The sequence below is a fragment of the Trichosurus vulpecula genome, chromosome 3 (genome assembly GCF_011100635.1).
Source record: "Trichosurus vulpecula isolate mTriVul1 chromosome 3, mTriVul1.pri, whole genome shotgun sequence".
NCBI classification, from domain to species: domain Eukaryota; kingdom Metazoa; phylum Chordata; class Mammalia; order Diprotodontia; family Phalangeridae; genus Trichosurus; species Trichosurus vulpecula.
The window spans coordinates 274,095,466-274,113,422 of NC_050575.1; the positions used below are offsets into that span (position 1 = coordinate 274,095,466).

Consider the following 17,957-nt stretch of genomic DNA (forward strand, 5'->3'; position numbering starts at 1 on the left):
TCTGTAACCACCCCACACACACTATTTGTCTCTGCATTTTCTGTGCCATTTGTCCCTATACCTTCTGTGCCTTATTAAAGTATGATTGAAGCAATCATGATCTTTCCTAACAAGTAAGAGTAAGTCTCTTCCATTTCATAATTCCATAAATTTATTAGCAATTCAGCAATCTAACAAAATTTAGTGTCTGGGAATTTCATCAGCATTTTTGGTACAAACAGCAAAATTTTGTTATCAAATAATCATTTTTAAAAGCTTATCTATCCCCAATTTTTTCATTGTGTGCTGAAAATTAGTGCTTTCCAAAATCTTGTCTATGGACCATGGGAGATTTTGGTTTTGGTTTTGGTTTTGTTGTTTTTTTGGAGGGGAGAAGGCAGGGCAATTGGGATGAAGTGACTTGCCCAAGGTCACACAGCTAGTACATGTGTCAAGCGTCTGAGTCCGCATTTGAACTCAGGTCCTCCTGACTCCAGGGCCGGTGCTCTAATCACTGCGCCACCTTAGCGGCCCCCCATGGGAGATTTTGAATGCTCTGCAAACTTTTACTGCAAAAGTCCTTCTTTCTTAAAATTCATACTTTTAACAATGACTCCTATTCTATCTACCCTGGCTCCTGTCTGCTCCCACTTTCTACCCCTTGAATTAAAGAAAACCCTAGCAGAATGCAAAAGAAGAACAGAGCATAGGAGAGAATTTAAATATTGTATTGGCCCACTGTATAGTCTGGCTTAGAAAATACAGCATAAGGCAAGTTTGTCATGGGTCTCCCATCCAAATGATCCTACAAGTTCAAGTTCATAGATAGTAAGAGAATGAGTCCAATCCCAAACCCTGAATGAGGAATTTATCCCCCGTTCTAATGTGTTCCATTCCACAGTTGGAACCTTCCAAAAGAGAAAAGGTTTGGAAATTAGAACAAAATGTTCACCACAAAGAATCATTCTTATCCAACAGTTGTTGGGTATCTTGAAGGGAAGAAATGTGAAACGTACTGCATGACTCAGGAAACTTCCAAGTTCATGCCTTTATCCTGCGTCCTGTGTGGCCTCAGTGCAAAGTAACTAATGAGCTAACTGACTACTTCCAAGAGTATCAGAAATACAAGTAACTTGACCATAACTTTATGAGATAGCATGATCCAGTAAACTATTTTTAAATTGAGAGATAATTATATAAAATGTATTAATAATCATATTTGGGGTGAGGGAGGATGCATAGTATCTTTTGCTGCCTAAGAATGTGGAGCAGAAGTTTTATTTCTGACTGTTCTAAAATCAACTTTTAAAACAGAACAAATACCATAAGTTTTATGAATTTCTGCCTCATAATGACATTTTACAAACTTTTCATTACCTTAAAACTGTTTTATAATTTGAAAATAATGAAGTATCAAACTAAACACCAGGATACTTAAGCACAAATCAAGAGTCTTATTTTGCTGAATGGCCCAAAGAAAATTTATGCCAAATTGATATCTATTAGGTTATCAACTTTAGCTGATAAATTTTTTTATAAAAGCCAATTGGAATTTCATGTAAGGAGGGGGAGGGGAGGATCAGTTATTCATGCCTTCAGTTAGCAGTTATTTACTCAAATCAATATAATGAGTAAGACAATTATCTCATTAAGATCCAGAAATAGATGCTATTACTCAAAGGAAACTATTCATAAAATCTCAGAGAAACCTAACCTGATTCCCTTGGGCAAGCAGAGTTTTTAGTCTGGCTATTTCGGCTCGGAGCTCACGAATGAGTTTGACGTTAGGATCCTCATTAATGGTAGGCTTGTTGATGATGTTTTTGGCTCTATTTGCATATCGAAGAGTACTTAGGGTTTCTCCATAATTGACATCGGCAGGTGAAATAGCTGTGAAGAACGAATTCAAAAATTTTTTTATCCAGCACTGAGTTTCATTTAATACAAACTTGGTTCATAATCTAAAAGTCAGATTAACCTCAGGTTGTTGGGTAGACTTAAATATTCACTCCTCTCACAACGATTATTAAAAATTATCTAACATTTACAAGGAGAATGTTCACTACCAAATTAAATTTCAGTTAGCTTGACTCAATTCTACAATTAAACACTCAGTGATCAAAATATTTTTGTATCTGAAATTAACACCCATAGAAAAAGACCTTGTGAGTTGTTTCTCTTAAATGAATAGAAAAGCATTATCATTGTTATTTTTCAATAATAAACTCCATTTGGGAATATGACCCAAGGAGAAAATATGAAGTTAAAAAAATGAGAGCTGATTGAGGGCAGTCTCTCAACCAAGGAATATGAATCCTGTGTGGATGGGACATCAAACAAAAAATGAAATATACCTTTTGTTTTTTCCATTCATATAGTTGTCATAATTATTTACAAAACACTAAAGAGAAGATTTAGTATGATTCTGTCCTAAAACATCTGAGGACTGCTACAAAGAACACACAGCTTTCAGAAGCTTTTGCAAAGCTTTGCAAAAGGAAAAAACAAAAAATGCAGGAATGAGAAAGTTCTAGGAGTTTCAATAGCAAATTTCCCTTCACTCTAGAAAAACACTGTAAAAGGAAAAAGTAGAAAATGAAGGGATAGACAAATGTGAGTGTTTCCAATGGCTAGCCCTAAATGTAGGGTATTTTATAATATTCTATCATACGTAGATAAGAACATATTCAAGAGAAATTCTTTTAAAATACATTTAGTTTGGTACCATAGATAGGGAATATTCCTAACCCTTTAAAGTTAAAAGAAGGAATATATTTCAATAGGGGAAAAAAAAAACTTGTACAACACTGGGCATACTTCTTTCAGACTGAAATTACAACTAATCTGCCAATTCTCAAGTGTTAGTTACATAGAACCTAGTCTCCATGAATGTCTTTTATTCAATTTATATGTCTATTGAGTTAAAAGCCGAAATGGCTCTTAAAGATCTTCTAGCAAATTCCTTCATTTTACAAATGAGAGAATTGAAGCCTGGAGCAGTTTAAGTGACTTAATGATCCAGGAAATAAAAAGCAGCAGAGTCAGCATTTGAATGCAGGTCTTATGAATCTAAATACAGTGTTCTTTTATAGTACACCACACTTCTTAAAACCACTTCATTACTATTCCCTGGTATCATATAACAATATCAAAAGTAGAATAATTTAAGCAAAAAATAGTGGACTAAATTGGCATTTTCTGAAAACAATGTAGCTTTCAATAGTTCTAGTAAGAATGTTTCTAGGAATAGTAATCAGTCATAACTAGCAATCCAAACAATCAAGAACTAAAATTATGTACCTACATACATATATATGTATGAATGTGTGTGTGTATGTACATAACATATATAAAGGGGTACATGTATCTATAAATCGGCATATATGTATATAAATTGATGTGTGTATGTATGCAAATACATGCATACACACATGCACACAAATTGTGCATATACATGTGCGTGCATATATGCACACATGCACACATACAGGTAAATACACACACAAATATGTGTGTGTGTGTGTGTGTGTGTGAGAGAGAGAGAAATCTTCTTGAGTCAAATCTGGCCTCAGACATTTACTAGCTGTATGACCCTGGGCAAGTCCCTTAACTCCATTTGCCTTTATTTCCTCATACCATGAGGAAATATGACCCATATATATACACACATAATTTTTCTTCTTGATTGCTAAGATTGCTAGTTATCTAGGAGAGGCAAAGGAAAGGGACCCCAAAGATATTTTAGGCATCAAAATGTAAGTTCCTGTGGGGGGAAAGAGTCCAGGTTATAGCTTCATGGGGAGGAGACAAAGACTGAAATCCACCACCTGCCATGGGAACAACACAGGCAATTACTAGTGAAGCCACTGCTATAGGAAGGGAACAGAGAATGAGTGTGCAAGAAGAAATTCACCAGGCGTGGCAGGATGCAGGATCTGGTAACTTTCCATTCTAACTAATTAGTCTTGCTAGAGTTCTGTTGGCATCATCTAAATCTCAGTGCTATGGGAATAAAGTCCTCATCACCCCAGTCTAGCTGCAGTTTGGGTTGTAGTGTAAGCCTATGTAAGTTCTGTTGAAATAACATTTGTACCAAAGTTTCATTTCAGTGTATACAATAAAAACATTCCAATTAAAGTTAACACACAAGAGTCTATCATACTGCTTAGAGCATGGTAAATATTCTAAAGTAAAAAGATTCTGTTCAAAAAGGAAAGAATTGCCAAGATTCCAGAAGGAAAACCTAGAAAAGCTACCAAAGACAAAACCAAAGAAAAGGGCTCAGGCTGCAACATAAGATAATTAGGTTTGATAAAGAAGACTTTTCTGGAAATGAGAGGTTTTAAATAGTAGGAACAGGTGCTAAAGAAGGCTGGGTATCTCCTGCTCCGCTGACCTTATAAAATTGGTTTTTCATCTAAGACAGTTTAAACATAACTTTGTTAGAAAGCAGGTGGCTTTTCAATGTCCACATTAAACTAACTAGCTTCACCAGTCTGACAGAAGAACAAGCAAATTATGGCAAGGGCAACCCACTTTAAATCAAAGGATTTTATAGCTAGACAGGAACTTGGAGCTCATCTTGTCATGTTACAGATGAGGAAACCGAGGCCCAGAAAGGCTAAACAATTTGCCCAAAGTCAAACAGCTAGTTAGTATCAGAGCTGTTATCAAGATGAGAAGTTGACTCCTCCAATTCATAATTCAGAGGTCTTTACACTAGACCTCAAAACAATTTCAGTCTTGTCTTTAATATTTGCTAAAAATCTACTCAAGGCTAACTGCTGACTACTATCCTTTGTGAGGAAAAGCAGAAATCACCATACCAACTAGGACCCATTTCTTTCTCTACGATTCCAATCACATTGTTGCCTCTTTTTTTTACTTTCTTTGCTAACTTTTATTTTTTGCTGCTGTGTTTTGCTGTTTTTAAACAAAATTACATTTTTAATTTTCATTGACAGTATACGGAAAAAAATTATGTGTTCTTACCAGTGTAGATGAAGGTGAATAAGAACTGATCTATGCTGAACAAAGCAATTCCTATCAAACAAAATCTTAGAAAAATTTATATTAATGCTAACAGTTAATTATCTTGGTTCCTTTGGAAAAATAGCTCTTCGATATAAGTTTATAGGCTTTTCTCAGAACAGATATACATGTGATAACTTTGGATCTAGTGAGGTGAATTTGTTTGTTCATTTAAAAAAGAAGATTCACTAAAGCCAAAGATGGTCATAATTTAGGAAATTTAAAATTCTAATCACATTTTATTCCTTAACCCTGAGAGGAAAAAGGTTTTAGAGCCTTTTGCAAATCGAAATGAGTCCACCTTAACAAGTAAGACTGCTATATCTCTGGGCCCTCATTTTTTAAAAACAGATTCTCATAAAACACTTTCAGATTGCCACAGTATAGTATTCTGAGGCTGAAGATACATCAGCTACCATCTAATCAATGGGTATATAAAAGTGAAGCAGTAATACTTCCCAACAAGCACAAAAAAGGGTATTCAGAGAAGCTTCACTGACTTTACACTCAGGAAATTCCTATTCTTGAGCCCAGTAGAGCTGAGGTGGGATATCAAAGAAAAACCTAAGGAAGGGACTATCTGGGATACTCAGACTAACGTGAAACTAACTTGAAGAATTTAGAAGCAGCTTGTAATGTTGTAGGGAAAAATGTATGGCACAAGAAGTTTTGTTTTTTTTACGATAATCTGATAGATGAGGAAGACAGAATGATGCTTCATTAAGTATTTACTGCTTTATTCAAGATTCTATCAAGAAAAATAAGAAAATGTTTTCCCTTTAATAAATCAACGTGAAAATTAGAAAATGTTCAAATGTAACAAGTTTCACTCAGGCTCAAAATAGTCACAAAATATTTGCCATGTTCTATGTACAGCTCAGACAATTTAGCCTTATCCTTTCACCCACAGATAGAGAATTCTCAAATTAGACATTAGACTTGGTCTTTCCCTTCCCTTCCTCCAGACATTCCAGGGGCCTTTAGTCATACTGTGCGTACAAAAGGCTACAAAAGTGGATGGTGACAACACATTTTTCCTCTTTCAAATATGGAACTGAATGATATCTCTCACTTTCTGGGACATAAATGTGTGGTGTTATCTGTTCTAAAACAAGGAAAAAAAAGATTTTAAGAATGGTGATATGGCACTAAGGAAAGGACACTGGACTGACTCAGAAAATCCAGCTTGATGGGCTAAGTCTGCCATCAACTAGATGGGAGCATAAGAGCATAAGCAAATCTCTCAACTTCTCTAATACTTATTGTTTCTTCATCTACAAAATGAAGGAAAAGGTGATTGCTAAGTTTTAAATTCGATGATTCTAGGATCTGTACATCCAAATTTTAAGCAGGAAAAAAATACTTTTTAAAAAAAAATCCTAGCAATTTTAAACAATTTCTTCACCCTTGAAATTGTATTTTCTTTTTTAAAAAAATAATAAATTAATTTTTTTTACTGAGAACTTTATAGCAAATATTAAGATGTGTGTGTGTTTTCACAACTATAGGCACCATGGTGTAATGAGAAGAGCACTGCAGATTACCAGTATTAAAGAAAATGCTCTCTCCCTTAGTAGCCACTTGATCAAGTCCCCTAAACTTTGTCATATGTAAAAGGGGAATATTAATATTTGTGCCATCCCTCACACAGTTGGGGTAGTAAGGAAAATGTTCATAAACCAAATCCTTACACAAATGTGAGATAATCTCAGCAGTGCTAAGAACACCCAGTGAGACAGAATAGAGAAAAAAAGAGAACAGGTCCCAAGACACAGACTTAGGGGTTACCCATGGTAAGCACAGATGACATTAATGAAGATATTATGGAGGCTGAGACGGAACAGCAAGAAGGAGGAAAACCAGGAGAGATCAGTCATGGAAACCTACAGAAGAGAGCATTCAGGAGAAGAAGTAAACCAGTGTCAAAGGCCAAGAAAGGTCAAGAAGGATGAGGACTGAAAAAAGGCCATTAAATTTGGCTTTTAGGAAGGTTATTGGTAACTTTTGAGAAAATGTATTATGAGGTCGGAAACCAGATTTCAGAGGGCCTGGAAGATGTTGAGGAAAGTGGACTGCCTCAGTACAGGTGGCTTTTTTCAAAGATTTTAGCTAAGAACAGGAGGAGAGGCACAGCATGATAGCTAGTAGGGATAGAAGGAGCTAGTAAGGCTTTTTTTAAGGATGGAAAGGGATATTTTGGCATGTCAAAGGTGTCAGGGAAGAAGCAAATAGGGAGAAATCTGAAGGCAATCATGTAGAGAAGATTGGAGGGTATGGAGACAAGAGTACCTGGAGAGGAGTTGGCTTTGGAAAGAGGAAAGGATATATCATCACATCAAGGCTGGAACGAAGGAGAAGATAATGGGGAATAAAATCAGACGAGGAGAAAAGGAAAAGACGGCGTTCATTTCAACTGCCCTCAACTTTCTCAGGGAAGTATGAGGCAAGATCCCTAACTGAGAATGTAGGGTATGAGATGCTATGGAAGATCTAAAAGAAGCAAAGGTTTTGTGATAGCCCCTGTGGTAAATCAGATAAAGAAAAACCAGTTAGGGAAGAGTAGATCAATGCAATGCTGCTGCAAGGGCCCACTGAGATGAAGTAACACACATTTATAGAGGGCCCAAAAGGCAATAAGATCTTGTGACTTGCTCCAGCTCTATTTGGTAACACATAAATTGGTGGGAGTGATCTAAGACCGGAGAACAGCAAGACATGATCAGCAATGGGACAAGGGGCTCGAGGGGATATGCAGTCATGGCAGGGCAGCAGTGGCTGCTGGAAGGCTGATGCTGAAGAAGAACTGAATTGCCATCTACAAACTTTTTTGAGGAGGGAGTAATGACAGCCAAGAAATACATCCATGTGCCAAAGTACCCTGAGCTGGCAGACAAACACAAGTTCAAGCTCCATGTCCTGAAGACCACGCTGCCTTTCAAATGCCATGGCTGTGTTAGGGATGCAGACATTTTCACTGTATTCTTGCCCATGAGGACATGAGCTTCACCTCCTCACTGAGCTTGTATCTGCCACATTGTCCTCAGGCAGGCAGGCAGGCCGAGGCCCAAGTCCGCAGACTGAACAGCCTATCTGGCCTATCTGAGGCAAAGCTGACAGATAAACACAGAGAGGAGGTGCTGTACCCCTAGAAGCTAGAAAGAAGGTAGAGGCCTGTAAGGAGTCAGTAACAGAATTCTAATTCAGAGGCATATTGAACATGGAGTCAACTTTCCCAGTGAAAACTGCAGAGATTTGTTTCATGTTGAATAAAATTTGGGAAAAATTTTAAAAAGAGAAAGAATAAAAGATACTATGGAGTTCAACAAGAAATTCAAGATTGGGAAGGAAGAGAAGTATAGCCAAAGCAGAGGTGATGGCCTGGATGAGTACTGAAGAGTGGAGGAATCGATGTCATCTTAATTGAATCAAGTTTTACTTAGTAAAATTTTATGTTTATTTTTCATTTTAATATTGACTATATTTTAATCTAAAAAAGCAAATTCATTTACTTTTATTCCTATGGTCCTTCATTTTTTCCCTGTAGATTATAAAGCATTATACCCCCAATAATGAAAAAAAATCTCCACATCTCTTTTAAGCAAAAATAAAACGTATTTACACTCCACACTATTACTTTGGTTTTTATAATCAAGTAATAGGCACAGGCTCAATGATTCCATGATGTTGTGGTTGTTAATGAACATAGGATATAAGCCGTATTAGCTGATATGCTTTAAGACAAAAAGAAAAACTATTAATTGAAAAAGGTGTAAATAGTGTGAATTCCTAACAAGGAACATTAAGCCTAAATACATATAACTGTTTCACACAAGGTACAACATATGTTGGAGAAAGAATTAAAACTCTTACTGGCAATCATGATAGTTTTAGAGTTTCCTCCAAGGCTATCTTTTAGCAACCAAGTCAAAACAGAGTCCCTGTAAGGCACAAATACTTGCTTCTTCTTTACAAGAGGGTTTGCGGCATCCTGAGATAAATCAGCTGTAGGGAAAAAAAACAGGCTTATGAAGGCTTTTTTTCTTTAATTCTTGTTCAAAAGAGCTTTAAGCTATTACTCTACAACAAAAACACTAAGCTTAATTGCTTCATTGTAACAGTCTAGGAAGAGGTATAGAAGGAAGCTAAGAGCAACACTGTGACTTACCTAAGGCAGAAATGACATTTCCCAGAGTAACAAGGGATTTGTTAATGTTCCCTCCTTCCTTCAGTCTAACCCCAGTGGCTCCGGTGGCATCTGCTCTCTCACTCCCCGCCAGATCAACCAAGTGGATCTTGCTCACAGTTTCGCATGGCATTTCTGAATCAAATTTTGCCTGGAGTAAAATACACAAACAAAAATGAAAAGGTATACGGATCTCTGATGTTGTTTATGAAACAAACTTTAATTATTTCACACTCTTCTCTGTGGTTTCTCAGGGTATGGTTTGGGGATTTGTTTATTTGGTTTTTTATTTATTTTATTGCCTTTCATGCTGACTATGAAACTGAAAATTCAACTTAATACAACCCAAAATACCTCAATTTAACTGGTGTGGCTTTATGTCCTTTAGTGAGGGAAGACAAAAGTAACCATTCACCCAACTAAATATCTTTTGTTATTAACACTTTACAGAGGTTATTTGTTCAAGTATAGATTGGAACAGATGGCCTTTAAGGTCAGTTCCAACTCTGACACTATCCAATACTGTGGTTAGTTTCTCCACACATGATTTAAGAATTAAGGGAATAGGGGTGTGTGTGTGTGTGTGTGTGTGTGTGTGTGTGTGTGTGTGTGTGTGTGTCTGTGTGTGTGTGTGTCTGTGTGTGTGTCTGTGTGTGTGTGTGTCTGTGTGTGTGTGTATTCCTTTTTTTTTTTTACCAAGGCCTTAGAAATGGAATTGAGAATTAGAAACACCAATGTTTTTTGTTTGCTTAGACTTCGAAGGTAAGCTAAAACTCAGATAAATGTCAAAATGTTGGCTGATCTCCAAAACAAATACAGTAGTATCTAGAAATCTTACAAAATTAAAGCTATATGAATGAATTTTCTCCTGACTGGTGTGCATCTCCACCTCGACGTCCTGCTGCAATCTCGTAGGAGACAAAATAGTATCTGAAAAGAGCTATGACTCTGTGGTCAGAGAGACTACATAAAAAATCAGAAGTCATGTTACAATATATGTCACATCCTTAAAATGCTATTCAAGGAGACAAAGTTTCATTCATTCATTTAGAAAATATTTATTGAGGACTTAGTGCAGGGTTCAGAGGTTTATATAATAAAGATATAATTGAGAAACTGTCCGGGGATTCAAGGAGCTTCCAATATAGTAGGGAAGATAAAACATTTAACAAAATAATAATGACAGATGTCCAACGATAGCTTCTCTTTATACCCCAAATACAATAGCTTTTTACAATATGACAACCTGAAATATTTCTAAAAGCTAATTTGCTTGTTATACATGGATCAAACATTCATATTGAAGCAGTCTATTTACTACACCTGTTCAGTAAGAATCAAAGATCTTGAACTCAGAGTTTCTTGGAGGCTGCCTTCTAAACTGACCCATTCCTTTTCATAACAGAAAATATGAGGCTTAAGACGGTGACATGCCTTGCCTGAGGTCACACAAGTAGTGAACTATAAAAAGCAGGATTTGAACACCCAGGTTCTCTGACGATAGAATCCAAGGCCTTTCCACCACATTATGAAGCCTCCCATGAGATGCCAGCAGGACATCCAGGTGAAGATGTACACCAGTCAGGGGGAAATTAATTTATCCAGCTTCAATTTCATAAGATTCTAAATAACATTTTACTTACTTCAGAGATCTACCAAAATTTTCCCTTCTGTATATGTTTCACTTGACTTTTAAGACTAAATAAACAAATGAAAATGTTATTGGTATTTCTAATTCTGAAATTAATTCTGTTTCCAAGGCCCCTGCTTAAAAAAAATAATAATTTTTCCTAATTCCTAAAATAGTGTATTAAGAAACTAATCAGTTTTAAATAATCTCAAAGTTGAAATTGACCTCAAAAGCCATCTATTTCAACTGGTACCTAAACAAATATTCTCTCTGTAAGGCATTAAAAAAGAAAAATACTTAGAAGGATGAATGATTATGGTTCTCTTTACTCAATTAGACAAAGAAAACCAATAAAGTTGAAAGATAAAGTGGAAAGAATTTATAACTATTTGAAACTAGAAAGCAAGGCACTACAATCAGGCACTGAGTTAATAGATGCAAACATGTCACCGAGTACATTAGATCAAAGAATGAGGACCTAAGACCCCAGGTGACAAAAATGCCACAGAATTTAACTGTACGTGAAAGAATTTTTCATTTTCTTTGAGTTGTGAAGTATTCAAGGAATTTTTTTTTTTTTTTGGAGACTGGGTCTTCCTATCTTGAACAGGCTGAAAGTATAGCAGTTATTCAAGGCCAGACCTAACTGCTAATGGGCAGAAAAGCTTTGACTTTGATTTTTTTCCTCCCTGGGCTAGATCAACCCTCCATAGGCAGCCTGATGATCCTCTGCTACCAGGGGGCTCAACAAATTGGTGACAGACATAATGTAGACACCTGATCAGCTTTAGCTCAAATTCCAAATTCAAGTGATCCATCAGCCTCAGCCTCCCCACAAGCAAGAACTACAAGCATGCATTACCACAAGCAGCTGAGGATTTTTTTTCCCAAACTAGAATTAAAACATAAAGACTACTCTGATATTTAAAATACAATGTTTTACTATGGGAGTGAGGTCAGAATCCTCCATTGATCATTTCCACTTCACTGACGTTATAAGGTTTTCCATGTACTTTGTCTGTTGTATCTCATTAGATCCTCACAACAACCCCATAAGGCACTACGGGCATTGTTAATTTTTAAATTTCAAATATTATCAATATTTCCTGATGAAAAAAAACTGAGGCTAACAGCTAGTAAGTGTCAGAGATGAGATTTGAATCCAGTTCTCTAGTGACTCCAAGTCCAAGTCTTTCCATTATACCATGATGCCTCTCTAAAGATTTAAATGTTAGATCCTAGTTTTTCTCTCTGAATACCTTGGACTTTTGAAAATATCTGCTCTATCCTCCATTAAGTCCTATACTGGATGCCTCAGAGTGTGGAGATATGCCCTTGTTCTTAAAAAGCTATGCCAGTGGAACATAAATTGGCAGGTCTTACCCACATCTACCTAGAAAGAGGTTTGAGGTTGGCCCTGGTGAAAAACTGTGTAACTATCATCCAAAGACCAGCCTAGGCTCATCACCACCAGCAGCATCTCACCTCATAAAGATCATCTATTATGGCAGGACTGAAATGTGATCTACATGAATGGAAGAATTATCTACTCCTAAGAAATCCCAGTAGCTCCTTCAGGTATGAGTCTGCTTTGTTGGTCTAAATATTAAACTGAATTTTAATTGTAATAACTTCCATATATATTCAACACTTGACTTTTGATTACAATTATTTCTTTTGCATTAGTACTTATAAATGTTCATTTCTCCTTTCATATCATTCTAACAATCATAATCAAGTTTGTTGGGGGAAATCCATGGGGTGATAATGGACCTTGACACAATTATTCACGTTGGTTTCCAGCTGACTTGACTCAAAATCTATTATCTCCCACAGAGTTTACAAGAATGAAAACTTGCTTAATTAAGCACATGAACAAGTTTTTAAGTCTACTGTAGAACTGAAGTCTGCTAAGTACTTCTCAAGGGTAAACCTCAAGACACTTCAAACTACTCTAACTGTAACTCTAGAGAAACTGCAACTATCACACACTCCATTCTTAAAAAAAAAAAAAACACTCAGTCACCTTTGCCTGCCTCTTACTCTGGGTAACAATAATAATTAGTTTTCATATGTTGCTCATCAAGAACTAGACATCAGGCATTCGGGAAGTGCATTTGCTGATTGAAGGGCCCTTAGTTCTCTTTACCTGAGTGAAGTTGATGGTGAAAATGGCATGAGACCTGCTGCTAACATCATTCATTCCCGTCGCAGCAGTGGTTCGATTTATATTTCCTGCTTCCATAAGTTCTTCTACATCACTGTAATTCTGTACTAAATGTTTCGATAAGTCTGAAGTACAAAAACCATTTTTTTTAAAAAAAGGGATCTAAGCAACTTCCATTAAATTAAATACAAATTTATGGCTATTAAATACCATACAATCGTGGCAATAAGCAGCCCAATAACAGTACTATTTGCTTTTTTAAATACAAGAGCATAATCTTGTTACTATTAATATCCATGCTTTACATGTTATTCTAAAACTAGAAAATTATAAAGGAAAGAAAATGTAGCTTACAGAAAATATGTCCATATGCTAACACTTTATTGAGAATGAGAAGTAATCAAGGAATAGACAGCACCATAGTATGGTGGAAAGTATGGTGGAGTGAAAGGATCAGCAAAGGTAAACAGGACAAGGAAATCATAAGAAACTTAATAAGGTTAAACCATTTATATTCCTACATGGGAAGATAATATTTGTAACTCATAAGACCTTTATTATTATTAGAGTAGTTAAAAGGAGTAGATATAGATAGAAGGCACAGGTGTGAGGTTGAATATAAAAGCATGGTATCTAAAAAATAAAACTGAGTGAGAAAGGAATGTACTGGGAGAAAGATAAATGGAGATGTAGAACAGAGTAAATTATCTCACATAAAAGAGGCAAGAAATAGCTTTTACAGTGAAGGGGAAGGGGAGGGAAGTGAGGGAAATGAGTGAATCTTACTCTCATCAGAACTGGCTCTAAGAGGGAATAACATACACACTCAATTGGGTATAGAAATCTATCTTAACCTACAGGAAAATAGGAGGGGAAATCAATAAGAAAGGGGGGAGGGGTGATAGAAGGGAGGGCAGATTGGGGGAATAGTCACAAGCAAAACACTTTTGACAAGGGACAGGGTGAAAGGAGAAGGAGAATAGAATAAATGGGGGGGGGTTAGAATGTAAGGAAATACAGTTAGCAACAGTAACTGTGAAAAAAAATTTTGAAGCAAGTTTCTCTGATAAAAGCCTCATTCCTCAGACATATAGAGAGCTGAGTCAAATTTATAAAAATAAGAGCCATTCCCCAATTGATAAATGATATGATCAGTTTTCAAATGAAGTAATCAAAGCTTTCTATAGCCACATGAAAAAATACTCTTAACTCACTACTGATCAGAGAAATACAAATTAAAACAATTCTGAGGTACTGCCTCATACCTATTAGATTGGCTAACAGGACAGAAAAGTAAATGACAAATGCTGGAGGGGATATGGGAAAATTGAGACACTAATGCACTGTTGGAATTATGAACTGATTCAACCATTCTGTAGAGCAATTTGGAATTATGCCCAAAGGGCTATAAGGTATGCCCTTTGACCTAGCAATACCACTACTAGGTCTGTATCCCAAAAGAGATTAAAAAAAAAAAAAACAAAAAGGAAAAAGACCTATATGTACAAAAATATAGTGGCTCTCTTCTAGAGGTAAAAAATTAGAATTTGAGGAGATGCCCATCAATGGGGGAATGGCTGAACAAGTTGTGGTATGTGATTATGATGGAATACAGTTGTACTATAAAATATGATGAGCAGGATGCTCTCAGAAAAACCTAAAAAGACTTGCATGGCTGATGCAAAGTGAAATGTACTGTGTACAAAGTTAGAGCAATATTGTAAAATGGTCAGCTGTGAATGACTTTGCAATCTCAGCAATACAACAATCCAAGACAACTCTGAAGGACTTGTGATGAAAAATGTTATTCATCCCCAAAGAACAGATGGTATAGGAATACAGATCGAAGCATACTTTTTTTAACTTCCTTTATTTTTCTTGAGTTTTTTTTTTCTTGACTATGTTTTCTTTCACAACACGACTATTATGGATATGTTTTGCGTGACTACATATGTATACCCCATGTCAAATTGTTTGCCTTCTCAATGAGGGGGGATGGGGAGGGAGGAAGGGAGAGAATTTGGAACTCAAAGTTCTAAAAAGGAATATAAAAAATTGTTTTTACATGTAACTGGGGAAAAATAAAATACTAAATAGAAAGGATCACCAAGCCCCAGCTCTACCAACAAGCTATATAACCTCAGACACTTGACTTCAATTCTCTAAGCCTCAGTTTCTTCATCTATAAAAGGACTCTAAATCTATAATCATATGATTCTAGAGGAAAGCTCCCCAGTATATTGGGTAGACAGGACAAGAGCTACAGGATAAGAATGTGAGAAATAGTTTGCAATCTGCACCATTTGAAGGAGTATCCATAAAAATGAGATTATGAATCCGTTGAGGTATATTCAGTACTCTAAAATTATCTGTAATAAAATAGATTTGGGAGTTTCCTCCTCTATGACCCAACTATGGCTGTTCATCCACTATGAATCTCATTTGTGCCCTCCCACAAGTTCACCAGAGGGTCCACCTAATGTTTTAGAGGCCTTCTTTGATTCCTCTTGACATTGCAATGGTACCAGGGGATCACTGGCTTTCTACCTGCCATCAATCTCTTTACAATCCATTTTCTTTTCCTACAGTATAATTCCTTGATGACATCTTTTATGCCTTTTTTTTCTTCAGAGTTCCTCACTAGTTTCATGCTGCTATCTGTTCACACTCACCATACAAGCCTCTCTTTTGCCATTGTCTATTAGCTCTTTGGAGTCAGCTGTATTCCATGCCTTGCTTCCATATAGCAACATTAGTAGAAACTTAGAGGTACTAAAAAGCTAGTAGAAAGGCTAGGGATCGATGAAGGAGTTTTGCAAACTCAGCCCATGCTCTGCACCTGTTCAACTCTGGGCTCAACTCGTTGTCCATCTGCACTGTCTTTTCTAGATATACATACTAATAGATATAGGGTATCCACCCAAATGTGTGTCAAAATCTGGGCAACAAAAACTTTTCATCCTCTTGGGCTCTCCAGTGTAAAGGGATTGGCCAAACTCCTCTAAGTGATTACAGCATTCTGTTAGGAGGCACCATAACATTCTGGGGCTTAGTGCAAATAGTATTATGTGATCCAAAAACAGATATATCTGGAGGATCTCATCATCCACAGGAAATCACTTTTCAGTCTAGACTCCATGCTTTCTTGAGTGAATATACATCATCCTTCCTTGTGGCACATTTGTTTTTATTAGAGCAGCCAACACAGCTGTTATTATATCTTCTAAGAAAACATAAATGGTTTTGATGTAAAAATGAGACATCTTCTTGTAAAATACCCTGTAAGGTGGTATGGTTTTTGTTTTGTTTTGACTAAATAAAATGCTAATTTAAAGTCAACAAACAATAAGCATATTAAGATCTTACATTCTATGTCTTGGTTAATTGTGAAATGTTAACAATATGTCCCATTGTTAGATATTGCTTGTAAAAGCACTCATACGGCCACCACCAGCCTCTTATTACCTCTCACCTAGACTACAGAAATAGCTTTCTAATTGATCTCCCGGCCCAAGTCTCTGCCCACTCTAATCCATCCTCCTTTCAGATGCCAAAGTGACTGTTCTAAAGTGCAGCTCAATCTAGTCTGGCAGATCACTATTATCTCTAGGATCAAACATAAAGTTCTTCTTAACCTGGTTCTTTCCTATGTTTCCAGTCTTCTTGTACTTTCCTCCCCTCCAAACACTCTAGAATTAAGTGAGCTTGGCCTACTTGCAGTTTCTCACACACTGAACTCAATGACTTTGCCTTGGCTATTTCCCATGCCTAAAATGCACTACCTCCTCACCTCCACTTATTAGTTTCCCTAGCTTCCTTCAAATCATACCTTTTAGCAGGAGGCCTTTCCAGGTCCACCCTGCTGCTTGCCCCTTCCATTGAGATTATCTTCCATCTATTCTGTGTATAGCTTTTACGTACTTAATTCGGAGACTTTGAACATTCTAGGAATGAGTTTTCAACTTTGAACACTCTTGGAATAAGTTTGCTTAGCTGGATGTTCTGTCAAAATTTCATTAAACTGGTTTTACCTTTCCCTGTTTCTCTTTGTTTTACTGGGCCCTGCTCATAAACATTTTTTGTACAATTAAATAAATTATTTCTCTAATTGGCAAGTAAGCCAAATTATTAGTGATAATCAATCAATAAATACATTTTACTAAGCACCTCAAATGGAACTGTAGTAGTCATTGAGGATACAAATGCAAAAAATGAAACAATCTACTCTCAAGAAATCTTTTAGGCTCTCTTGGTCTTCTTATTGTGGCAATTAATTGTGAAGAAATTTGGTAACTAAATTATTAAATTCAGTGTTTATGTTATTTATATAATCTTTTTCACATTTTTTATTGTCAATTATTGTTAAATTATTTTAAAGTTTTGTTGTTTCAATCCTACATTATCTTTTCCTTATTGTTATTCTTTCGCTTGTGCTTTTACTAACTCTGATTTTAGTTTATATTTCAGATGACTCATTGATAGATTGCATATAAATAGATGGTTCAGAGATAATTTTCAGAATAATCAGTCTTTTCCTGTCTATAAAATATAACTTATTTCATTTTCATGGAAATTAAGTGGAGCTTGCCATGTCCAGCACCTACACACTCCTTCCACAATGATAATGTTTGCCACATAGAGATGTGAGCTTATGTGCAATCTGTCTTTATGTGCAATCTGTAAGTCTTTGGTCCCTCTCATTCACGTTTAAACTACTATGAGAATACTAACTTAATAAAAATTCAATTTTGGAAAATGATAAAGTAGAGCAAAAGAGGTCCTGTTTATACATTTAATCTCGCCACTAAATTTTTTTTTAAATGGACAGCATAAATATCTTCTTAAAAAACACTTACAGTCAATACTACAAATGTTTTTCCATGGTAAGAACTCTAAGAACCTCGTTATTATCATTGTGTGTCATTGGGGCAATAAATAGAGAGAGAGAAGGCAACTCTACTTCAAGA

At 36.1% G+C, this 17,957-nt stretch overlaps 1 protein-coding gene across 4 annotated transcripts in view; it reads right to left on the bottom strand.

Moving 5' to 3' along the window:
• Positions 1 to 17,957, bottom strand: part of KIF16B (kinesin family member 16B) — a 385,946-nt gene that overhangs the window by 313,136 nt on the left and 54,853 nt on the right. For all 4 annotated transcript variants that reach the window (XM_036749261.1, XM_036749260.1, XM_036749262.1 and 1 more), the window contains exons 7-10: positions 12,973 to 13,115; positions 9,176 to 9,344; positions 8,881 to 9,012; positions 1,694 to 1,869 (exon numbers count right to left, since the gene is read on the bottom strand). In XM_036749261.1, coding sequence (XP_036605156.1) covers positions 1,694 to 1,869; positions 8,881 to 9,012; positions 9,176 to 9,344; positions 12,973 to 13,115 — 620 coding nt within the window. The remainder of the gene's footprint in view (positions 1 to 1,693; positions 1,870 to 8,880; positions 9,013 to 9,175; positions 9,345 to 12,972; positions 13,116 to 17,957) is intronic.